This window comes from Lampetra fluviatilis, chromosome 36 (genome assembly GCF_964198595.1).
Source record: "Lampetra fluviatilis chromosome 36, kcLamFluv1.1, whole genome shotgun sequence".
Lineage (NCBI taxonomy): Eukaryota > Metazoa > Chordata > Hyperoartia > Petromyzontiformes > Petromyzontidae > Lampetra > Lampetra fluviatilis.
Window position 1 is genome coordinate 9,316,699 of NC_136310.1, and position 25,261 is coordinate 9,341,959.

Below are 25,261 nucleotides of genomic sequence, written 5' to 3' on the forward strand. Positions count from 1 at the left end.
GATGTGCTTTAGACAGTGTGGAGCTAGTATTGGGATATCTTTGGCTATACCTTTGTTCGTTACCAGTGTCGAGTAATTTAATTGACTTGTTGGCTTGGAACCCTCATGAACAGAGAAATCACGGTTAAGCTTGATATCTTAAATTTTATTTACGAGATGTTCAGAGATTTTGATGAACTAAGAGTTCCTACCGATGTAGGACTGTATTTGTTTCGTTACGTATTGTGCTAATTTGTACGTGGCAGAGCCTATTGTACTAAATATGGGTCTTGATGGGACATCAGGTTTGGGAATTTTTGGTAGCCCATAAAGTCTTGGTGGCTTTGATGCCCTTGGTTTGATCAGGTATTGCTCTTCCTTGGGAATTGATGACTTGGCAATGATTGCCGTTGTTTTACGTTCCAAGGTGCAGGTTGGGTCTCGTTTAATTTAACGGTAGGCACCCTCATCGAGTAAATCTTTGATTTTATTATCATAGCCCTCACGGGGCATCACAACAGTCGATCGGCCCTTATCAGCAGCAAGAATTTGGATATCTTTATTTGCTTTCAATTATCCTAAGGCTTTTGCGTCACTGAAGTTAATATTTGTTTTTGGAAATTTGCTGTTCTCAATTATTTTGGCAACCTCGTGCCTAGTCATCTCAGCTTGATTGTGGGGCAGAGGTCGCAACCGGGTACCCGATATCCGTACCCTACCCGATACCCGGCTACCCGTACCCGGCTGGGTACGGGTACCCGTTTGTGACCCTGGTGCGGCCGGGTACGGGTAGGCCGTGAGTCACTGGTGAGTCACCGTTTGTCACTCATTTCCCAACGTCTTGTCTCTTCTCACAATTCAAGTTCCTAGAATCAACCCACCCGCGCCTGCAACATGGCTTCATCCCAGAGGTCGCAATCAGGTACCCGATACCCTTACCCTACCCGTACCCGGCCGGGTATCGGGTAGGGTACGGGTACGGCCGGGTACGGATACCCGTTTGCGACCCTGGTGCGGCTGGGTACGGGTAAGGAATCAAAACACGTTTGCGACCTCTGTTGTGGGGGAGGTGTCTAACTGCTGATTCTACTTCAGCAATGATCTCATCGACAGGGATTGTACGTGGGGCAACAGCAAAGTTAAGACCTTTAGACAGGACTGAAACCATATCGCTGGATAATTCAACGTTAGTCATGTTTCTTTCGGAAATAATAAAATAATATAAATATATATAAAGTTATTTATATTATTTTATTATTTCCCTTCTACGTGACTTTACCGAAAGAACCAAGAATATGAATCCCTGCAGTCACGAAAGCCTTAAATCAAAAGTTAGTCATGTTGATAACCGTTTTGTTTATAAAATGTTCATTTTTAGGTAGTTTAGCAAATTTGGTTATTTGGGTAGTGTTAGTTTTGTTAAATACATTATCAGCTGATTGCTGTGTAATCAGAATAACTGCAATTTATTTAGACTGGAAGAATCCGATGAGCTATGAAGCAAATTATTGGAAAGCTAAGCAAGTCACTAAATCTTAAACAAATATATAAGTACAAATTGCATCAATTACTGACGATTTTTCAACATCAAATGCAAGCTTGGGCAAGACAACAACAGCCCCAGACCACACCAAGACAATACACAGTCCCTCAATAAAATTGCACATTAAATTGAACAAATCACATTCGCAATTATGCCTGTGTCCAGCAGTAATTTTCTGCTTCAGAAAATTTTTTGATAGAAGATTTAAGATGTTAAGGCAGGAAACGAGGTTGTTCCAATCGTTGGCGCTGCAATGGCAAAGGCTTTGTCACCTATTTCAATTCTTGTTCTTGGGATAGTTAAAAGCCATATTAGATATTAGGTTTCTTGAGTTTGACAATGGGATTAACGAATTATAGCTAAGTGCAGCGCAGATTTGCCAATAAGGATTTTACTGATGAACAGGACCCAATATAGATTTCTTCTAGTTTTTTAAGTAGAGGTCAATGGTGGGTGCTGTATGGTACATGCAGTGCAAATTAAAGAGCGGAGTGATAAAGTGAGTTTAGTCTGAGTGATTCATTATCAACTTATCTGTAAGCAGCGTTACAGTTTAACCAAGGTGAGAGCTCTTAAGAGGCCAGGATAGCCTCGTTTTGCAATAGTGAACTGGGTTACCAACATTGTTCGCTTTTGACAGCCTGGCAGTGGCACGCTAAGTGCACCTTTTGAGGCTACTGGACAGTTGGAGGTAGTCGCCATCCAGCAAGCTGGCACAGGTGGAGCATCTGCTTGTCATCTCGGTCAACCCGTGACACCTGGGTCTGTACCCATGACCTATCAGTGAGCCTTTGAGACATAAGTTGGTCTCAAGGTGCGCCCGGCCTGACACAAGCACCACGGTGATGTCACTGTCACTTAGTGGCGACCGCCAATTGTTGTGTGTCTCCCCACAAGGCTGCGTGAAGCTGTCTCTGAATGCGGCTCCGGACAAGGTGGAGGTGGTGCTGGAGGAGGATGGCACCATCGTCGATGATGATGAGTACCTGCAGCTGCTGGACAAGAACTCGCGCCTCATGCTGTTGCAGCCGGGAGAGCGATGGGACCGGCCCCGTGAGTAGCAGCAGCAACAACACAATTATAGCGCACAGAGGGCACGACGCATTACGCAGAGCTGGTGAAACGATGGGACACGCCTCCTGAACCACAACAACCACAAAAACAACACAACCACTGCCACACTGCAGGTCACAACTACACACTCACCCACTCGCTCATGCACTCACCCACTCGCCACAATACACTTCTCTTACCGCTTTCTCGATCGCTCTGCTCCACTCTGGAATTCCCTCTGGAATTCCCTCCCCCATCGTCTCTTTTTTTTCCCTCCATAGTTTACATGACCAATAACCTTGCCCGATTTAATAGACCCATTAACTCTTACCTATTGAAAAATGTCATGGTGTTTTTGTGTGGCGCTGGCCATTTTACATTATGGGCCTTGGAATTGCACTCAGCAACTTTGTATGTAAAAAAAAACAACCTTTGCGACCCCCCTGTGACCCCCCTGTGACCCCTGCAGGTGTGACCCCTGCAGGTGTGGACGACGAGGTGGAGACGGATGGGGGGCCGCTATCCCAGAGCGAAAAGGTGGCCCGGATGCTGCACAGAGACCTTGGACTCATCATCAACCTATCCGACTTGCAGCTGCGCGTACGTGCTCACCCACGCACGCTGATGGAGATCGCCTCGGTTTTAGATTCAGGCTCGGCGTGGTGTGTAAACATCAGCATTGGTGGGGGGAGCCAAAGGAAAATGGGAATAATGTTGGCCACTCACCACTTCGAGTGCCGTTCCTGGTGTTAATAGGTGCTCACCAACAGCACTTGCCCCAGCAGTCTGTTTAAGGCTGCACGGTGGATCTTTCTCTTGTATCATGCCGTACAATTCTATAGCTACTACTTGTATCGCGTGTGTACGTGTGTACCTGGTGTTTTTGTACTTTTGTGCTGTGCCTCAAATATTGGAGGAGGTAGCCGCTCCTTGTGAGAGTGGTTGGCTGATGTGTCACCATTTTGAGGAAGTGCAAAGGGCAATCCGGAGGTTGAAACCAGCTATAGCACCGGGGAAAGATGACCTCCCAAGCAAAACGGCTAAGGGGTGGGTGTTGTGTGTGTGTGTAGACTGCCCTATAGGACATCATTATAACCATCTGGTCAACATAATGGGTTCCGCAGGATTGGAAGGATGCCCTGGTGGTCCCAATTTTTTTAAAGGGGGAACGCACTGATTGCAACAACTACCGGGGTATCTCCATCAGTGTCCGTATGCACCAGTAGAGGTGTAGAGAATATCAACAGCACCTACATCTCTGCTTTATTGATCTTGGTCAAAGCCTATGATACCATAAATAGGCCACCGCTCTGGGTTATTCTTTGTGTTTTTGGTGTCTCAGACCATCTGCTCACAATCATTAAGGACCTTCATTATGGCGGGCAGGCCCGGGGTAAAGGTGCATGGCCGGCTGTCAGAGCCATTTTATGATCACCTCGATGTGCTGATGCAATTTGAACTTATTTAAGTTATTTATTTAAGGGAGCGGTGGTATGATATTATCTTCCTCGCCTGGTATGCAGGAGGTCTGGGGTTCGAACGCGACCCTGACGCCTCTATATTTGGAGTTTGCATGTTCTCCCCGTGGTCACGTGGATTTTTTCTCCAGGTCCTCCAGTTTTTCCCTCCACAGAAGCTTGCATTTAGATTATTTCGTTTTTTTTAGCTCCTATAAATTTACACGTGATAAGCCACTTGATTATGCCATCATTTGTGGCCAGGTCACAAATGAAAAACAAGTTAATAGCTCGGTAGGCTTTACCTGGTAAGATGAAAATAGTGTATTTGTATTTTATATGTGATTTGTTTACTTTTCCTATGCTTTGCACTCCTATCGGTTGTTTGTATTATTTTTTGGTTTAACATTCTGATCTGCCTCTACTGGACATCGGTGAAAACGAGCTTTATACCTCCAGTATAAATAAGTATTCTGATTCTGTGTTCGACAAGGATGTCCTTTGGCCCCTACAGTATTTAAGTTTGTTTTTGACTATGTAGTTTGAGAAGCCTTCCATGGATGTACCTGTGGAATTCCCATTTGGTATAGATATAATGGGAGGCTGATCGATGCCCGGGTGTGGGCATTGGATGGCTCCCAATTGGTCAATCATTTGTTTGTGCATGATCTTGTGATGGTTGCCTACTCTGAGAAGGAGTTGGCGATGCTACTGCTGCACCTGGAGCATGCTACTAAGAGATTGGGGGTCTCACTGTCATCCTCACAAAAACAAAGCACCGGCCTCACTATTTTATGCCATCAAATGCTCCTCTTCTGCAACGCAACCTTGAGTGATGGGGCCAATTGTGGAGAAGCTTCCATACTTGGGCAGTGTGCTTATGACCAGCTCCGGTTTGGTGGCCAAGGTCTCACTCCGAATCAGTCGAGCGGGATTCATCCAGCTGCGTAACGCTGTGTGGAAGCTACCTGGCCTCTCACTCCTTACAAGGGTCTGGATCATCTCGGGCACAGTTAAACCCTCCCTTTTCTATGCTTTCTAAACGTGGACCCCCCCTAATGGAATATCTGCACTTGATTTAAAGCTTCCGTGACTGCAGGGATTCATATTCTTGGTTCTTTCGGTAAAGTCACGTAGAAGGGAAATAATAAAATAATTAAAATTCTCACGACGTTTCGACTGCAACACAAGCAATCATCATCAGGTGTTATTGCATTTTTTATTGTTTTCTATTTTATTATTTCCCTTCTACGTGACTTTACCGAAAGAACCAAGAATATATATCTGCACTTTGAACACATTCAGGCTAGCCTTCCTATGATCCATTCTGGGTTTAACCAGACGAGATTGTGTGAGGAGTTCACATATCCTGGAAAGAGCTGGACACAGTACCATCAGTGAGCTACCCCGGTAAGTGAGGCTGCGTTGGCTGGGTTACGTAGCCCGCATACCCAGCCACCGCATGCCCAAGCAGCTTCTGTTCGGCCGGCTAGAGGGGGCTAAACGGGCACGGCACGGGTTCAAGAAGAAATGGAATGATGTGGTACAGAAGGATGTGGAGCTGAGTGGACTTGCCCATGATTGGTACCAGCAGTGTCAAGATCGGCCTCTGTGAAGGAGGTTCGGGAACGATGCTGTGGGGGAGTTGGAGGCAGTCGCCCTCCAGCAACAACAGAGGGCAGAGGAGCGATGCTCACAACAATGAACAGAGCACCAGGTAGCTAAAGCAAAGACAGTTAACACCTAATAAGGCACATGTGCCGTGGTGATGTCACCGCCACTTATTGGTGAACAAAGGTTGTTATATTCTCAGGTTTTTTCGGTAAAGTCACGTAGGTAAAAACATTAAAATTAATGAAAGTAAAATAAAACAAAACAAAATAAAATTCACGACGTTTCGGAGGCAACACAAGTCTCCGTCATCAGGTGGGACCGTCACAGCCGAATTAGCTGCATCAAGTGAAGCAATGATTCAAGATGTAATCCCTTATAAGCAAGTTGAAGGGAGGTGGAGAGGGGGGGGGGAGAGCTTATCAGGCTGTGGTAGCCAATGAATGGAAACGTATCGGGAGGGAGGAGGAGCGGTGATCAAAGACTGCACGCAGTGCTCAACACAATGAATGGAGACGTGTCGGGACGGAGGGCGAGCGGCGATCAAAGACTGCACGCAGTGCTCAACACAATGAATGGAGACGCGCCGGGACGGAGGGCGAGCGGTGATCAAAGACATCACGTAGTGCTCAACACAATGAATGGAAACGTGGCGAGCGGTGATCAAAGAACAATGAAGAGATTACTGTTAAACACTGTGTTGAGCACTACGTGATGTCTTTGATCACCGCTCGCCCTCCGTCCCGGCGCGTCTCCAATCATTGTGTTGAGCACTGCGTGCAGTCTTTGATCGCCGCTCGCCCTCCGTCCCGACACGTCTCCATTCATTGTGTTGAGCACTGCGTGCAGTCTTTGATCACCGCTCCTCCTCCCTCCCGATACGTTTCCATTCATTGGCTACCACAGCCTGATAAGCTCTCCCCCCCCCCTCTCCACCTCCCTTCAACTTGCTTATAAGGGATTACATCTTGAATCATTGCTTCACTTGATGCAGCTAATTCGGCTGTGACGGTCCCACCTGATGACGGAGACTTGTGTTGCCTCCGAAACGTCGTGAATTTTATTTTGTTTTGTTTTATTTTACTTTCATTAATTTTAATGTTTTTACCTACGTGACTTTACCGAAAAAACCTGAGAATATGAATCATTGCAGTCACGAAAGCTTCAAATCTAAAGGTTGTTATGTTATGTGTACGCGTTCATCCATTGTGTGTGTTTTGACTGTCTGATGTGTGCGCGCGCTGTATATGTGTGTACTATGTCTGTGCGTGTTGTGTGCGTCCCTATGTGCTTTGTGTGTGTTCTGGCGTGCTATGTGTGTATGTACTACGTATGTGTGTATTTTGTGTCACACATGTGCTGCGTGTCCTGTGCGCGCTACGTGTGCGTGCGTGCGTGCCCCGTGTGTGCCTTGTATGCGTGCCGTGCGCATGCTGCTTGCTTGTCTATCTCTGGTTTCGGTGTTACTTGCAAAGTGCATTCGCCCCAATAGTCTGCTAAAGCCTACACGGGGGGATCTTTGTGTTCGGACCCAGGCGGTGGCGGAGGAGCAACCGGAGGAGCTCGCACGCTGGCTGGGCGGCGAGGAGGCCGCCGAACTCGTGTCCGGGGCATGCGGCCGCGTCCTGGACAGCCGCCAGCAGCTCCGAGACGTCCACTCCTTCGTCGCCCTGTACCGCCGTGCCGAGGACCACGACCGCCAACTCCGCGGGGACTGCTCCCGGAAGGTTGCCGCCGCCGACGACGTCGCGGACGGCCGCCCCCCCCACCCTCCGCCCGTCGTCGACCCGGGCCCCGCCGAGGGCGACCGCCGGCCGGAGCTTCGGCCGTCGGGCACCCTCGACGCGGCGCTGCTGGGTCAGCTCGCGGGCGGCCAGACCGTGGAGCTGGGCCTCTCCACGGAGCAGCTGGAGTGTGTGACGGAGGCCGGGCCGGCTGCCGTGGGCCGCGGCCTCGGCATGAGCACACAGGACTCTCTCCCCATCGTGCAAGCTTGCCAGCGCGAGAGGGAGTCGCGCTGCCAGCAGCTGCTTCACCTCGGCCACGTCAGGAGGAGCAACCCGGGCCCTGTCAAACCGGGCCCCGTCGACCCGGGCCCCGTCGACACGGGCCCCGTCGACACGGGACCTGTCGACCCGGGCCCTGTCGACCCGGGCCCTGTCGACCCGGGCGTCCCCACGTCGCGTTCGTCCGTAGACGTCAAGGGCAACCCGTTCCTCCCCTCGGTGGCGCTGCTGGATCGGCTTGTGGCCCGCCGACCCACAGAGCCGGGCCTCTCCATGAACGAGCTGAAGCGCGTGATGAGGGCCAAGAATGCCATGGCCCGCCTCCTCGGCGTGAGCAATGAGAACGCTCGCAGCATCATGCGTGCCTGCATGAGAGAGAAGAATTCACGCCACCAGCGGCTGCATTGCCTCGAGCACATCAGGAGCAACCCAAGGCCTGTCGACCCGGGCCCCGTCGACCTGGGCCCCGTCGACTCTGCATCGTGTTCGTCCGTAAACGTCGAGTCCGACTGGTGGCGAAGGCTTCGGCCGTCAGGCCCCCTCACCGTGGCGCTGCTGGGCCGGCTTGTGGACCACCGACCCGCGGAGCCGGGCCTCTCCATGGTGGAGCTGGAACAAGTGATTGAAGCCGGGGTGGCCGCCATGGCCCACGGTCTCTGCGTGAGCGAGTCAGATGCTGATAACGTCACAAAGACCTGCCAGCACGAGATGGATTCGCGCCGTGAGCGGATGCCCCTCCTCAACGACAGCAGGTTGAGCAACCCGATACTTTCTCACCGTTCAGTGCCCCTGGAGGCGGACGCGAAGAGCGGCCTGCGAGTGTGCAAGCGTAGGCGGGTGATGGACCAAGGCAGCAGCGGGCGGCCGGGAGAACAGCAGAAGGAGCAAGAGGAGGAGGGCCCGGACTGTGAAGAAGTGAAACCGAAAATGCTCTCGTTATCATCAGCAACAGCAGCATCAGCTGATGCTGTTGTTGCCGATTCTCCTCCTGACTTGTGCAAGACTATGCAACCGATGGTGCCCTGAATTCTTCTCGCTCTTGACTGTGGCAGGATCTCTCTGTGTGAATAACTGGAGCGTGCGTTCCTGTTCCGTTCACGATGAGAGTTCGCTGCTGCTGCTGCAGTCCCCTCTTCCCTCCCGTGACGGCGGTGCATGGAGGTCTCGAAGGAGGTCTCACCTCCACCGCCTCGTCGCCCTGTCCGTTCGGGGCCCTGTTCCGAACGGATGACAGACTGTTGGGGAAAGAGCTGTTAGTTGGAAGAGCCTATGAAGGCCGACAGGGCACATGAGGGGTTGGATGGCCAGCACCACGCCTGACCACCTTTGTCTCCTGCATGGCGGTGTTTACACACCATGCCAAGTACTCATTTGAGGCCGAGTAGACCTAGGGGATGCCCAGGACCGGTTCAGATAATTGTTACTGCTATTGGCCGTGAGCATCAATCGAACTCGGGTTGCCAGGTTCGTGGTGCAGCGCACTAACTGCGACACTCTCGCTCTAAATACAAACATCTCCTGTGTAGCCTTAACAAACTGTTGGGACAAGTTTTGTTCACAAACAGCACCTATGAAGGCCGGCACAGCATACGAATGGGGTGGTCGGCCAGCACTGCGCCCGGCCGCCTTTGTCTAACCAGTGCTGATAATTAACACACTGCACCAGGTACTTATTTAAGGCTGAGTCGACCTAGAGGAGGCCCAGAACTTGTTTAGATATCATCGATGATGGCCTTGAGCGGGAATCGAACCCTAGTCACTGGGTTTGTCGCGCAATGCGCTAACCACTGCGTTTCCGCTCCCCGCACACGCAGACACACGCGTGCCATGTAACCAGTCAACTTCCCAATGCGGGGAAACCACCAATTGGTCGATGACAGCAAGACTCACTGCCTGCTGATCCTAGGAAAAGGAGACTGGGCGAGGATTCTTTTATGTTAAACCAATGGAATGCTAATAATCTGCGGGTCTACACACTCTCCGATAGCTCCTGCGATGGTGGTTTTGTATTAGTCATTAGCCAGCAGGCAAAAGCCAACGTCTCGTTGCACCTCGACTCCTGCATGACGATGTTGACACACCACACCAAGTACCCGGGCCCCGTCGACCCGGGCCCGGCCTGCTTCTCCTGACGTGCTCGAGGCCAAGCAGCCGCTGGTGGTGTGAAGGCCTCGCTCGGGCAGCCTCGCGTGAGCCATTATTTTCCGAGCTAGATTTTAATGGGTTCTGGGACATGGGGCCGCCTGTGTGTGGTGTGTTGTGGGGGGCTAGGTGCTTCTATGTGGTATAGGGTGGGGGCACAGGGTGCCTTGTGGGGGTGACAGCATTTGTTGGTTGTGGGGGGGTGGGCACAGGATGCCTGTGTTGTGTGGGGTCGGGGGCACAGGGTGACTGGTGTGTTATGGGGGGCACGGTGCTTCTATGTGGTATAGGGTGGGGGGGGTACAGGGTGTCTTGTGGGGGGTACAGCTTTGTGTGTGTTGTGGGGGGGGGGGGCACAGGGTGACTGTAATGGCTTTGTAGTTCAACCACTCAACCACAAACCCAGCCACCCCCAGTTGGATTTGGGGACGTAGCTTGACTTTGGCGCTGAACAGCGACATGTTACCGGCACCTGGACCCTCCGCTATGTCGAGTTGGCCTTGATTGAGTTCCTGGAGTGGCCAATGAATAAGCAGCACACAGACACCGGACTCAAGCGACGTTCCGACCTCCTCCTGTGTCCGTTGGGCTGTGTTCGGGTTCTCATGAAAGCAGCAGAGGGCAAACATTGCAAGGGCTTTCATTTTGACACGGGTAAAATCAAGGCAGCGCCCGCTTGGACAATTGTTGACAGCGCCGGTTGGGGGTCGTCCATAAATGACGTCACGCGATTTTGGACGATTTTTGACCCCCCCCCTCGTCACACGGCGTCACAAAAAGTCAAACCCCCCCTCAAATATGACGTCACAAAGCTCTGCCCCCCCCCCCAAACCATATTTCCATTTTAAAAATAAAACATGCTTCAAATCGCCTTAAACTATTGGCATTGTAGTGCCTATTTAATGTGGCGCTGCACTCTGATGTAGGAGAAAACATTTATTAAAAAGTATATTTTATCAAGTAGAACGTGTTGTCTATATTTATTTAAAGTTGCGCATTTTGATGTGATGTCACATTTCTCAAACACCCCCCCCCGTCACACATCGTCACACATGTCTGACCCCCCCCCCCCCAGGTGCGTGACGTCATTTAAGGACGGTCCCTTGGGGCCGCTTTAATGCTTGTGGCGCCTTCACCCTCGTCGTGGGAGGGGGTAACGAGTTATAAAACCTAACCATAATAAGGCCCCATCCTCTCTGCCTCTCCACCGGCGTCTCTGTTTTGAGGGCTATTGCACCAAAAAACGCCCCCGATTTAAATGTCTGTCCTTTTAAAGGCCGCTCGTGTTCTTGCCCGACGGCTTTGAGCTCCGTTGATGTTTGTGCTCGGCTGCATGCTAGGTGCACCTTGAGGCCACGTGAAGTGTTGGAAGACCCGCTGGCGGGAGGTGACGGAAAAAACCCAGGGCGCTACCCACCTGCTCACCCACCTCACTCACCCACTCACCTCACTCACCCACTCACCTCACTCACCCACTCACTTCACTCACCCACCCACCCGCTCACCCACCTGCTCACCCACCTCACTCACCTCACTCACCCACTCACTTCACTCACCCACCCACCCGCTCACCCACCTGCACACCCACCTCACTCACCCACTCACCTCACTTCACTCACCCACCCGCTCACCCACCCACCTCACTCACCCACTCACCTCACTCTCCCACTCACTCACCTCACCCACCCACTCACCTCACCCACCCACTCACCCGCTCACCCACCCACCTCACCCACTCACCTCACTCACCCACTCAACTCACTCACCTCACTCACCCACCCACTCACCTCACCCACCCACTCACCTCATCCACCCACTCACCCGCTCACCCACCCGCTCACCCACCCGCTCACCCACCCGCTCACCTCACCCACCCACTCACCCACCCACTCACCTCACTCACCCGCTCAACCACCAACTCACCCACCCACTCACCCACTCACCTCACTCACCCACCCACTCACCTCACCCACCTGCTCACCTCACTCACCCACTCACCTCACTCACCCACCCATTCACCCACCCACTCACCCACCCACCCGCTCACCCACCCGCTCACTGTCCTGCCAATATTCTCGATCTTCCTGCAACCGCAGCACGAGCATGCGGGAGACATTTGACGGCCGTTGGTCTCGCCTTGACCACACCGAGGTCACAATGACCGCGTCACGTGATGAGCTCACCTCTACGGGGGGAAGACGCCCATCATGCCACGGGAACCGATCGGGTCGAGGAGAAATCACGACTCGAGGAGAAATCACGACTCGAGACACCGAGGGGGTTTATTCCCATTCATTTGAACACTGGCCGTTAAAATATTTCAAATTGTTAATTCTTTCCGTTGAATATTTTGATTATCATTCCTATGAATTGTTTCGTCTTTTCAAAACGCGATCGAGACATCTTAAAACATAATTTGGATCGGGGAGGGGGGAAAACAACAACTGACGAACATTCAAAGATGACGCCGCGTGATGGTTTGAAAAAAAAAGTCCTGACATTGATTTCAAAAGAGAATTGACTCATTGTGCATTCACATCAACCATGGAAATCTTTGGAAATTTGAACGTATTGGCACTACACCGGCAGTGCGAGGTCTAAAAATAAAATTATCTAATGTTTTTTTAATCGTAATTTATTTCACGCGATTCAAAACCCCGGTAAGAAAACTTTTCCGGGGTTGGTGGTGGTGGAGGTACTTCAACATTTGTTCTCGTCATATCGAAGCAGTCGGAACCTCTGAACACAAAGCTTCACAGCCTGTTGCCGTTTAGCAGCAGCAGCACCCAGCCTGACGACGATTGGCTGCTCCGTGTTCCAAAAGCAGGATTTGACTCGTGCCCGAGACTCGGTCGGGACGGTCCCTCGATCCATTCCCGGAATGATCCCTTGGCGGACGTTTGGCTGCTCAAGATTACGGCTCGTGGTGGTGCCACCACCGCGTGCTCGAGTGAAGGGGAAAGCGGCTGTTCAATCCAAGTGGCAACTTCCCATGGCGGGTCCTGCAGCTCGCTCGAGGGGGGGGGGGGGGGGGCAGCTCCTTACTATTAAAATTCCTTCCCTCCATTACTGCTAACCCTACTCCCTCCCTTTGATGCTGCTAATCCCGCATACTGCATAATGCACGGGCATAATATGACTTTGAAACCCCCCCCCCCACCTACGCATTCCACAAGTAGTGACTAATCCCATATCTGCATTTCCCATAAATATGCTAAATTCCTCTTGATATGCAAATTCCTTTGTCAAGGCGCCCTTCCCCCTCCAACCCAGCTTAAATATACGCTGCCAAGCCTGGTGGTGCCCATTCAGACGCTGTCTTTACGACAGACCTGTTCTTCACCTGAGGACGGCTGCTTGCGTTGTGGCCGAAACGTCGTGAGAATTATTTTATTATGTTTTATTTTTATTATTTTATTATTTCCCTTCTACGTGACTTTACCGAAAGAACCAAGAAGAGGCAGCGACATCGTCGCGCTGTTTCACGAGGCACCGGTGTACCGCCAATACGCCCACGTTTAAAAAAAAAAAACAAGTGCGATAATCCTGTGTGATTTGTTGAAATGAATTCAGTTGAGTATCCGGCTGCTTCCAATATCTGGCGGTCCCCGGGTCGATCCGGCAAAACCGCTCCAAAGGCTGTAACCCAGTCCGGCGATCGGCGGCACCGTGTCGCGTGACAAGAAAAGTCGCTTTGCTTCATTTCAGTGTTAAATATATACGGCACATTTGACACTGCATGCAGCTTAAACAATGAAAATACCGCGCCTATGTACATCTTTCATCATTAATAATTACAGTGAAAAAATATATAGATACAGTGGTATCTGTTGAAAAGTGCGTGAAATTCACGGGTCTCTCACTGTTCAAATAAACCTACCATTAAAATTATAAACTGATCATTTCTTTGTCAGTGGGCAAACGTACAAAATCAGCAGGGGATCAAATACTTTTATCCCTCACTGTATGTAGTTCTTTTACAGAAGCGACCTGGCCACAAATGATCGCTCATCGAAGTGGCTGATCATCGTGTGGAAATGTTTCGAAGCCAAATACCCTCAAACGGCATGTTTCGAACTGTGGAGGGAAAAAGTGAAGGACCCGGAGAAAAATCCACGTGGCCACGGGGAGAACAGGCAAACTCCAAATATACAGGCGTCAGGGTCGGGATCCAACCCCATGACCTGTATACCAGGCGAGGTAGCTAACATCTCGCCACTGTGGTGGCCTATATTACTGTAATATTAGAAAGAAACACAATCAGCTCGAAAGAATTGAGTTTTCAACCTCGATTTAAAAGTGTTGCCTAATATCAGAAGGCAGAGCGGCGTTCCAGACGGCCGCAGAAGCGCATCTGAAAGCGCGCGGTGCGATGACCACCGTCTTGGTACCAATTGGAGGAGTACCGAGAAAGATGGGAAGAATGGGTTTCCTGCAACACCCATAAACGAGCTTGTTAATTCACTATATTACGTAGGACTGCAGAGCTTGGGCAACTACCTGGGGGTTGCTGCCTTGCATCCTGTGTCTGTTGGTTCCTGGGCAACCTTCACGGGCAACCTTCACGGACAACCCATTCGCCTAAAATAAAGATTCTTCAATAAAAAAAATAAAGATATACATTTTCATATACACACATATATACATCCGTCCTTAAATACCTGTCAACCCCTTATCAGTGCCGACCTTATTACAGACTAACTCAGACCATATTGGCCACCCTGTGCCCTTATAAATCTACACGATCATCCTCCAAAGTCCCATCACAAGGGAGAAACACAAACAAATAGACCTTTTTTTTTGCCCGTATTGAAACGGCTGTACGCAGTATGATGGACCTGAAAACTCAATTTGCCTGTACAAGAATACAGGGTAAACCGTGTGGGTTGACAGGTTTGAGTTTGGGGCAGCAAGCCTGTTCCCCATCTATCCCCCCCCCCCCCCCCGCTTTTCATAACCGCTTTGGCTTGTGTTGACGGTGCGCACGTGCGTCACGGCGTGATGTATCGGTCCCGCACATTGCTCAATAATTAAAAAAAACACTTATTATTCTTATAATTTACAAGCAAAGGGAATCCTCGCTCAGCCCTGTGCGCGACCGTCCGCCGCGTGTGTGTGTTGCGAGGCGGCTCAGTGGTACGCCAAGGGCTGCATCTAGCCGTGCACCACCGTGTTGCCGTTCCCAACTTGGATGACGTTTGCTTGGAAGCGGTTGTTGGGTTCTGTTGGGAGCCACACCGGGAGGGGGGGGGGGGGTGGGGGGGAGGGTGTCAGGGTCACGGAGCGACGCGCGTGACGTCACAGGGGCCGGGGTGCTCCCGTCGCGACGTTCCCTTCAAGCCGGAGCGTCTCGCGGCCACGTCACCGGCGGGGCCCAGGGTCGAATCCCACAGAGCTGTGGGTAATTGTTGTTTGCCAGTGCCGCCGTCGAAACATTGGCGAACCCCTGCGGCGGGGGGGGGGGGCGCCTCTCTGCGCGACGACACACAAACTCGAAATAAACGGTGGGCGCCAGGGGAAAGATTGAATCCACGACCTCCTGCATACCATCTTCTTGGTTCTTTCGGTAAAGTCACGTAGAAGGGAAATAATAAAAATAAAACATAATAAAATAAAATAATATTTTTATTTTATGATTTCTATTCTACGTGACTTTACTGAAAGAACCAAGAAGAATCATCCCTGCAGTTACGAAAGCTTTAAATCGAAACTCCTGCATACCAGGCGAGGTAGTTAACATCTCTCCACCGTGGCGCCCATTGTTGACACACGATAAATGACGTCACGGGATCTTAAACGCCCGCTGTGACCTGCGGGGGCACTTGGGGGGGGGGGGGGGCACGGGTTGGGGGGGGCGGGAGGGTTGGCATCGCTTCTGACCTTTGCGCTTGTAGCAATCAAAGCAGCAGGCGAAGATGACCGTGAAGAAGATGGCCACAGAGAGGGGCACGATCCAGTGTATGTGGCCGACCTCGACTGCTCCTACTCGGGTGGTGGTGGGGGGTGGTGGTGGGGGGTGGTGGTGGGGGGGTCAGAAACGACGCGGTGAGGATGCTAACCCGCTGCTATTGCTGCGTTGGCAGCGGTGAGAGAGCACAGTTCACGTCGTCGCCACGCAATAGCACCGCCGTGCTGGCGTGTGTGGCCTCCAACACACACGTCAATATCGAACACATCAATGATTCACGCGCTATGTGAATGGCATCTCAGACAAAGATCCTCCCCCCACGCCCTCCACCGTGCAGCATGAACAGAATGCGCTCGCCCCAACAGCCTCAACAGACTGTTGGGGCGAGCGCTGTGAGCGGGTAGCACCTATGAAGGTCGGCACGGCACACGGAGGGGTCGGTGTAGCCAGAACCTCCACGCATGACCGCCTTTGTCTCCGCAGCGGTGATGTTTACGCAACGCACCAGGTGCTCATTTGAGGCCGAGTCTACCTAGGCAAGACCCAGGACTGGTTCAGTGTTGGTGAGCGCACCGCTCCTCACGCGGTTAGCACGGTGCGCTCCCCGCGCACGGACACGGGGGGAGGGGTTTGTTTTCAGTGAGAGGGAGAAAATGCCCAAACCGCGGCTCCCACCACCACCACCACTCTCTCTCTTCAGGAGAGAGTGGTGATGGTGGTGGTACACTCGTATGTTTGGCTGGTTCCGTCTGAGAGTAAACTCTTAAAGTGTTTTTGTTTTTACCGGGCAAGGCCCCACGGAGCTATGTAGCTTCTATTTATAGAAGAGACCTGGCCACCACAAATGATAGTTCAACCGAGTGACCTTTCACGGAGCAATGTAAAGCAGCCAAATGACTCTAAATGCGTGACGCTGATTCTGAATGTCGGGGGGGACGGGGGGGGAGAGAGACACCGCTAAACTCCAAGTGTACAACAGGCGTCAGGGGTCGGGGATCGAACCGACGACCTCCTGTATTAATTCTAGATTTGAAGCTTTCGTGACTGCAAGGATTCATACTCTTGGGTTTTTTCGGTAAAGTCACGTAGAAGGGAAGTAATAAAATAATACAAATAAAACATAATAAAATATATTATATTATATTATTATATTATTTTATATTATTATATTATATTATTTTATATTATTTTATTATGTTTTATTTTTATTATTTTATTACTTCCCTTCTACGTGACTTTACCGAAAGAACCAAAAAGATGAATCCCTGCAGTCACGAAAGCTTTAAATAAAAAAAAAAAGTCATGTAGGTAATTTTTTTTTTTAAATTAATAAAAGTAAAATAAAAATAAAATATACCAGGCGAGGTAGTTAACATCTCCTAGCCACCTTAACCCCCCTCCCCCCCACCCCGCTGTACCCACCAGGCCGCTCGTCGTCTCTCGCGGGGTCCAGGGTGCGGGCCCCGCACTCGCTGTCGCGCGTGGCCGTGCCGTTGGCGGTGGTCAGACGGCCGTCTCGGTCGCACCTGGGATGGGTTGGTGGCGGTGGGGGACAGTTGGGTGGGGGCCCGTGGGATTCGGGGGGGGGGGGGGGGCGCGACAAGAAGGACGCGACACTAAGAGGAGGACGACGAGGAAGGGGGAGGGAGGGAGGGACAGGCCGGACCGCACCTGGGATGGGAGGACCTGAGCGCTAGTGCAGGGGATGAAATCGGGACCCCATCTCTCACGACACGGGCTGGTAGTGGAGATGGAGCTGATGCGGTAGGGAAGGATCCGCAGCTGAGGGGACTTCCGGATGACTGCTACCAGCGGTGTCAAGATCGGCCTCTATGGAGGAGGCTCGTGCAGGATGCTACTGGGCAGTTGGAGGCAGTCGCCCTCCAGCAACAACGGAGAGCGGAGGAGCGACGCTCACAACAACGAGCGGAGCGCCGGGCGGCTAAAATGCAGCAATTTGGCACAGTGGGGAGCACAGCTGGTGTGCATCTGCCAGTAATCTTAGTCAACCCATGGCACCTTCGACACTTCACGTGGCCTCGGAGTGCACCTGGCCTGGCACAGGCGCCGTGGTGACGTCACCGCCACTTAGTGGCGAATGGCGGCCGCTATTATTATTGTTGTTGTTGTCGGTGCATGCTGCGTACCGCGTGTGGGGTCGGCACGTCTGGGTTGCCGACGTCTCGTTGGAGAAGAAGTCGGGAGGGCACGCGGAGCACCGCGTGTCCATGACGGCGGAACCTGTACATGGTGGGAGACGAAGATTGGGAGGTTAAATGTCAGGATGAGGGCTTGCAAGTCACGAGAGTTGGTGGTTACGAGGGACCATTCTACTCTCGCCCCCGATGATGGCAGCAGCAGCAGCAGCGATGTGCTCCAGGAGCTCGATGCCAGTGTGGTGGTGCCACGCAGCAAAATGTTAACTCCCTCGCCCGGTATGCAGGAGGTCGTGGGTTCGATCCCGACCCTGATGCCTGCTGCTGCTGCTGCTGTATATTTGGAATCTGCATCTCTCTCTTTTTCACTCCCCGTGGTCACGTGGGTTTTTCTCCGGCTCATCTGGGTCTTCCCCTCCACGGTTCGAGTCAGCGTCGAGCTACGTGGCTGCTGGAAATTCCCACGTGATGACGATTAGTCACTTCGGTGAGCTAAAATAGCTACAGTGGGTCTTACCTGGGAGAATAAAAAAAAATAGTTTAGCGTTTGGCAGCTCTCCAACCTCCCTCCTCCCCCCCACCTCCTCCCTCTCCTCCTCCTCCCACCTCTTCCCCCCCACCTCCTACCCCCTCCTCCTCAACTCCCTCCTCCCCCCCGCCACCTCGTCGGGTCGCCCGCACGCGGCACTACGAGAAGGCCGCCTACGGCGCACGCCTCACGTTCTTATCGTTTCGTGAGAGGGCGCCCCCTCCCCCCCCCAGTGGCAGCTGTCCCTGTGCGGCAACCGGTATGCACGCTGCTGCTGCTGCTGCCGCTGCTGCTGCCGCTGCTGCCGCTGCTGCTGCTGCCGCTGCTGCTGCCGCTGCTGCTGCTGTGTCATTTTCTGTGGATGTTTTAAATCTAAATATAGAACATTTGGACCGAATGACACCACGGGCGAAGTATTTGCGCAGAGAATACGCCCGAAGCTGTGCGCGTGCGTATGTAGGCTTGTTTGTATGTGTGCGTGGGCGTGTGTGTGGGCGTGTTTGTGAGCGCGTGTGTGTGTGATGGGAGCAGTTTTTGTGCTTTTGCGCAAGTCCGGCAAAACAACCCCGTACCTCCTTGCGGTGCCGGACGGGCAACTCTGTCATGGACAGTGCTATGGGAGGAGGGCCAATGCCGATTGGCCTCTCCCCTCATGGCGTCTGTGACTACCACAGTGGCTAAACGGGGTCTCTGGACGGGTGCGAGGGGCTGGTAACCACTCCACCTTCAATTAATTACCACTAAACCACGACTTAAATATGTAACTAATAAGCTTGTTGTTGATGGGAGCAGTGGTGTCGCTGTTAGCGCACTGCGCTGCGAACGCGGCGACCCGACTTAGATTCTCACGGCCAACACCGGTGACGATTATCTGAACTGGTCCTGGGCCTCCCCTAAGTCAACTCAGCCTCAAATGAGTACCTGATGTGGTGCGTAAACATCGCCACTGGGGAAACAAAGACGGCCGGGCGGGGTGCTGGCCACCCATCCCCTTGTGTGCCGTTCTGGCCTTCATAGGTGCTCGCTAACAGCACTTGCCCCAAAAGTCTGTCAATGCTATACGGGGGATCTTTGTCTTGTGTGTGTGTGTGTGCGTGCGCGTGTGAGCACGTGTGTGCGTGTGTGTGTGTGCGTGCGCGTGTGAGTGTGAGTATGTGCGTGTGAGTGTGTGCGTGTGAGTGTGTGCGTGTGAGTGTGTGCGTGTGAGTGTGTGCGTGTGAGTGTGCGCGTGTGAGCGCGTGTGAGCGCGTGTGAGCGCGTGTGAGTGAGTGTGAGTGTGTATGCGTGTGAGTGTGTGCGTGTGAGTGTGTGTGAGTGTGTGCATGTGAGTGTGTGCGTGTGAGTGTGTGAGTGTGTGTGAGTATGTGAGTGTGTGCGTGTGAGTTTGTGCGTGTGAGTTTGTGCGTGTCAGTGTGTGCGCGTGTGCATGTGAGTGAGTGTGTGTGAGTGAGTGTGTGCGTGTGAGTGTGTGCGTGTGAGTGAGTGTGAGTGTGTGCGTCTGAGTGTGTGCGTGCGCGTGTGTGCGCGTGAGTGTGCGCGTGTGAGTGTGCGTGTGTGTGCGTGCGTGTGAGTGTGTGAGTGTGTGCGTGTGAGTGTGTGCGTGTGAGTGTGTGTGCGTGTGAGTGTGTGTGCGTGTGAGTGTGTGCGTGCCATCACCGAGCTGGGTGACCCCCATGCCTGCGGGGCACGCGAAGTGGGGCTCGCACAGCTCCTGCTGGCAGGGGCTGCTGGGGCAGAACCTCCCCTCGCGGCACTCGCACCGCGTGTCCGCGGCCGCCGTGCACCGCTGTGTCTCGCGGAACCCACGGACTGCGAGACGGGGGGGGGGGGGGGGAGACGTGGGGGGGGGGGGAGTCACGGGGGGAGACGAGGGGGGTACACGGGGGGGTGAGGAGGGGGGGTACACGGGGGGAGACGAGGGGGGGAGACGAGGGGGGGAGACGAGGGGGGGGGTACACGGGGGGAGACGGGGGGGACGAGGGGAGGGGGGTACACGGGGGGGACAAAGGGGGGGGTACATGGGGGGGTACACGGGGGAGACGAGGGGGGGGTACACGGGGGAGACGAGGGGGGGGTACACGGGGGAGACGAGGGGGGGGGTACACGGGGGGAGACGAGGGGGGGGGTACACGGGGGAGACGAGGGGGGGGGTACACGGGGGGAGACGAGGGGGGGGTACACGGGGGGAGACGAGGGGGGGGGTACACGGGGGAGACGAGGGGGGGGGTACACGGGGGGAGACGAGGGGGGGGGTACACGGGGGGGACGAGGGGGGGGGTACACGGGGGAGACGAGGGGGGGGGTACACGGGGGGAGACGAGGGGGGGGTACACGGGGGGAGACGAGGGGGGGGGTACACGGGGGAGACGAGGGGGGGGGTACACGGGGGGAGACGAGGGGGGGGGTACACGGGGGGAGACGAGGGGGGGGGTACACGGGGGGAGATGAGGGGGGCTTGAGCACAGAGAGAGAGTTCGTGCCGTGTCGCTGTTCCTCCTCCTCGTCCACCGGCGGACCGGGGTCCAGAGGTCGCAACCGGGTACCCGATACCCGTACCCTACCCGATACCCGGCTACCCGTACCCGGCCAGGTACGTTTGCGACCCTGGTGCGGCCGGGTACGGGTACGGGTAGGCCGTGAGTCACTGGTGAGTCACCGTGTGTTACTCATTTCCCAACGTCTTGTCTCTTCTCACATTTCAAGTTCCTAGAATCAAACCACCCGAACCTGCAACATGGCTTCATCCCAGAGGTTGCAATCGGGTACCCGATACCCGTACCCGGCCGGGTACGGTTAGGGTACGGGTACGGCCGGGTACGGGTACGAGTACCCGTTTGCGACCCTGGTGCGGCCGGGTACGGGCAAGGAATCAAAACCCGTCTGCGACCTCTGCCGGGGTCTCACCGCTGTCGCAGCGCCGGCAGGGCAGGCACGTGTGGTGGCTGTTGGCGAAGGCGGTGAAGGTGCCCGCGGGGCAAGGCTCGCAGCGCCCCGCAGCCCCGAGCTCATCTGCCCGCAGGTACAGGCCTGGTGGAGGACACGGGGGGGGGGGGGGGGGGGGGGCGTGAGTCCGCGGCCTCGCGTGGCGCATCTACCAGTCAACCCGTGACCTCGCGTGGCGCATCGGCGGCGACAAGGCTCGAGACGCGCGGCCAGGAGCCCCTCTGGGTTCGTCTCCCGCACTCAGGGGCGGCTCTCCGTCTGCGCCGAGTGTGGACGTCGTGCCAGCGTTCTGCGTGGTGGCGCAGTGGGGAGCACGCGTGGTGCATCTACCAGTCAACCCGTAACACCTGGGGTCTGTCCCGCGACCTCGTGCACCTAGCCTGGCACACCAGTCAACCCATAGCACCTGGGGTCTGTCCCGTGACCTCCTGCACCTAGCCTGGCACACCAGTCAACCCGTAACACCTGGGGTCTGTCCCGCGACCTCGTGCACCTAGCCTGGCACACCAGTCAACCCATAACACCTGGGGTCTGTCCCGCGACCTCGTGCACCTAGCCTGGCACACCAGTCAACCCATAGCACCTGGGGTCTGTCCCGTGACCTCCTGCACCTAGCCTGGCACACGAGTCAACCCATAACACCTGGGGTCTGTCCCGTGACCTGGTGCACCTAGCCTGGCACACCAGTCAACCCATAACACCTGGGGTCTGTCCCGTGACCTCATGCACCTAGCCTGGCACATCAGTCAACCCATAACACCTTGAGTCTGTCCCGTGACCTCGTGCACCTAGCCTGGCACACGAGTCAACCCATAGCACCTGGGGTCTGTCCCGTGACCTCGTGCACCTAGCCTGGCACACGAGTCAACCCATAACACCTGGTGTCTGTCCCGTGAAACCGTGCACCTAGCCTGGCACACCAGTCAATTCATAACACCTGGGGTCTGTACCGTGATCTCCTGCCAGCAGCGAGCCTTCCACACCTCAGGTGACCGCTTTAACGTGCACCTAGCCTGGCACGAGCGATTTTTTTATGTTACCGCCACCAAGTGGCGAATGGCGACTATTGCTATTGAGAGTGAGCGAGTTGAGTGTGCGTGGTGTGTGTTCTCTCTCCATCGCTGTCAAGATCGGCCTCTGTAGAGGAGGAGGCTCGTGAAGGACGCTGCTGCTGCTACTGGGCAGTTGGGAGGCAGTCGCCCTCCAGCAACAACGGAGGGCAGAGGAGCGACGCTCACAACAACGAGCGGAGTGCCGGGCAGCTAAACTACAGCGAGTTGGCACAGTGGGTGGTACAGCTGGGTGCATCTACCGGTCATCTCAGTCAGCCATACCCATGCCACCTGCTGGGTCTGTCCCGAAACCCTTTGTCAGCGAGCCTTAGCGAATGGCGGCTATTGGTATTGGTTCGCTCTCTCCCCACTGTTCGTCGTGAAGTTTCCTGTGGGTTCTCACTCTCCTTAGCGACAAGCGCCATTCGCCACTAATTGACGTCACCACGGCACGTTGAGGCCACGTGAAGTGTCGAACGCCCGCGGGCAGGAGGTCACGGGACAGACCCGGCAGGTGGCCATGGGTTGTGGCGTGTGGATTAACGGCGGAAATGCGACCGGGTAGTGTGCTAAACCACAAAACACAACACCACCATCCTATCACTGGTGCGCCGGTTTATCTTGTAACAGGAGCTTGCTCATAATAACCGTTTTTGGGTTTAGATCGCGTTATTTATAAATGTGTCGTAACCCTCCACCGCCCGACACGGCCAATCAGTAAAAAAGTGTCACGTTGACAAAAGACAAATAGTTCACTGCTTTAGCCCACCGGTGTGTTGAAGCGTGGAACCACAACATTTACAATTTTTTGAGTAGCACGACGTTTCGCTGGTAATTGCATCCAGCATCATCGGGCAATTCGCCAGAATGGTAAGGCTCTGCTCTGTCTCCCGTTCAACACAACAGGAGCTTGCTTACAGCACTTGCCCCCAACAACGTGCGGAGGCTACACGGGGTCGCTTTGTCTTTTGGAAAGTTTTTTTTCATATAGCCTGAACAGACTCTTGGGGCAAGTGCTGTTAGCAAGGCCAAAAACTTCACGCGAGGGGGTAGGTGGCCAGCCCCACGCCCGGCCGCCTTTGTCTCCCCGGTGGCGATGTTTACTACACACTGCACCAGGTACTCATTTGAGGCTGAGTGGACGTAGGGAAGGCCCGGGACTGGTTCAGATAATCGTCATTGGTGTTGGCCGAGAGCGGGAATGGAAGTCGCGACGCCAAGTTCGTAGCTACACCACTACACCAACGCTCCCTACCACGCCACTTGCACAGCAGAATTGGCATTGAGAAAAACAACAACAACAACCGTCATGCTCCATAATGCAGGGTTTTTTGGGTTTTATCGCGTAAATATAAATGTGTCGTTAAACCCGCCACCACCCGACACAGCCAATTAGTAATGTTTGTCACGTAAACAGAACGTGGCCAATTCGTTACTAGTGCAGCACACCGGTTGTGTTGGAAAGCAAATCCACAACGTTTACAACGTGAGTACGACGCTCCGCCAGTAATTACAACTAGCATCATCAGGTGGCGGCCAGATTTGTGGAGAAATCCTCCTGTTTCACACATATTTACGCGATCTAACCCCCCAAAAAAAACACCTGTATTGTGGATATTGGTCGCGAAAGCTGCGCGTTAAACTGATCCGTAACGCTCACACACAGGCACACAAATCCCCAAGAACTCACTTCAACTGGGAAAAGCTGGCAGGACCCTCCTGAACGAAGAGACTCTGCGAGGCGTTCCCTCGCTTAACAAGCGTGGCGCGATATCTAGGGGATCAAATTTTTTCTTGCCGGTTTCAAAACGATGGAAAAATAATATGTTGAAACCACTTTGGCTGGAAATAAAACACATTCCTCCTGCGGAGGGAGCTGGTAGGAACGTCGGGTTGCTCGGTCAATGGCCTGCAGGGTCAACGGCGGCGTGGTGTATTCCGCAAATATGCCCGACTGTGAGTGCGGGCACAAGCCGGCGTGAGTAGGTTAAACGTTGAGTTTTATAAGGGCACCACGGGGTGACCAGCCCCTCCCCACCCAGCCCCACCCCTCCCACCCAGTCCTACCCTCCCCACCCAGCCCATCCCCACCGTCCCCACCCAGCCCCTCCCCACCCTCCCCACCCAGTCCCTCCCCACCCAGCCCCTCCCTCCCCACCCAGCCCCTCCCTGCACGACAGACACAATAATCCCCAGTGGGCTGGTGTAACCAGGAGGTTCCTACCAGTATTAATAGATAGATATATCTGCCCAACGTGAGCTATAAACGTTTTGATACTCGCATTGATCTTTGCGGCTGTTCGCTTCCTGGCGTTGTGCTCCCCGGTCTGACACTGGTACAAGGCGATAACGACGGATTGTCCTGGTGGTAGCCAATCAGTTTCAAAGACAATGTGTGCATTAGTATGAGAGCCATATTCTTGGTTCTTTCGGTAAAGTCACGTAGAAGGGAAATAATAAAATTAGAAAAATAAAATAATTACATTTGTTTGTTGATAAAAATAAAGAAATTGAATTTATTTTATTTCTATTATTCATTATTTTTATTATTTATTTTTTTCCTACGTGACTTTACCGAAAAAACCTAGGAGTATGAACCCTTGCAGTCACGAAAGCTTCAAAGCCTGTTTTATTGCCAGAAAGGGTATACACCGATTGTTATGATGATGTAATGATATTTATACCACCATCGGCCACTAAGTTTGAAAGTTCAACCTGACTGACCAGGTAAGAACTCGAAAAACCAGGACAGAGTCTCGTTCGCAAGAGTCACCTTGTGGCGACGACGTCATCATCATCACCACGGCGCTTGTGCCAGGCTAGGTGCACTTTTGAGGCTATGTTAAAGGGGCTGGCTACTGGCAGGAGGAGTTCACGTGACA

General features: G+C 53.5%; 2 protein-coding genes across 3 annotated transcripts in view; one reads left to right on the plus strand and one right to left on the minus strand.

Moving 5' to 3' along the window:
- Positions 1–9,970, plus strand: part of LOC144945098 (uncharacterized) — a 28,872-nt gene extending 18,902 nt beyond the window's left edge. For both annotated transcript variants that reach the window (XM_078873356.1, XM_078873355.1), the window contains exons 2-4: positions 2,420–2,575; positions 3,045–3,175; positions 7,179–9,970. In XM_078873356.1, coding sequence (XP_078729482.1) covers positions 2,539–2,575; positions 3,045–3,175; positions 7,179–8,675 — 1,665 coding nt within the window. In that variant the 5' untranslated portion in view covers positions 2,420–2,538 and the 3' untranslated portion in view covers positions 8,676–9,970. The remainder of the gene's footprint in view (positions 1–2,419; positions 2,576–3,044; positions 3,176–7,178) is intronic.
- A 2,085-nt stretch (positions 9,971–12,055) lies between these two features.
- Positions 12,056–25,261, minus strand: part of LOC144945087 (uncharacterized) — a 31,712-nt gene continuing 18,506 nt past the window's right edge. Inside the window, exons 3-8 of the mRNA XM_078873330.1 lie at positions 21,289–21,411; positions 20,041–20,193; positions 17,847–17,940; positions 17,122–17,225; positions 15,672–15,773; positions 12,056–15,013 (exon numbers count right to left, since the gene is read on the minus strand). Coding sequence (XP_078729456.1) covers positions 14,946–15,013; positions 15,672–15,773; positions 17,122–17,225; positions 17,847–17,940; positions 20,041–20,193; positions 21,289–21,411 — 644 coding nt within the window. The 3' untranslated portion in view covers positions 12,056–14,945. The remainder of the gene's footprint in view (positions 15,014–15,671; positions 15,774–17,121; positions 17,226–17,846; positions 17,941–20,040; positions 20,194–21,288; positions 21,412–25,261) is intronic.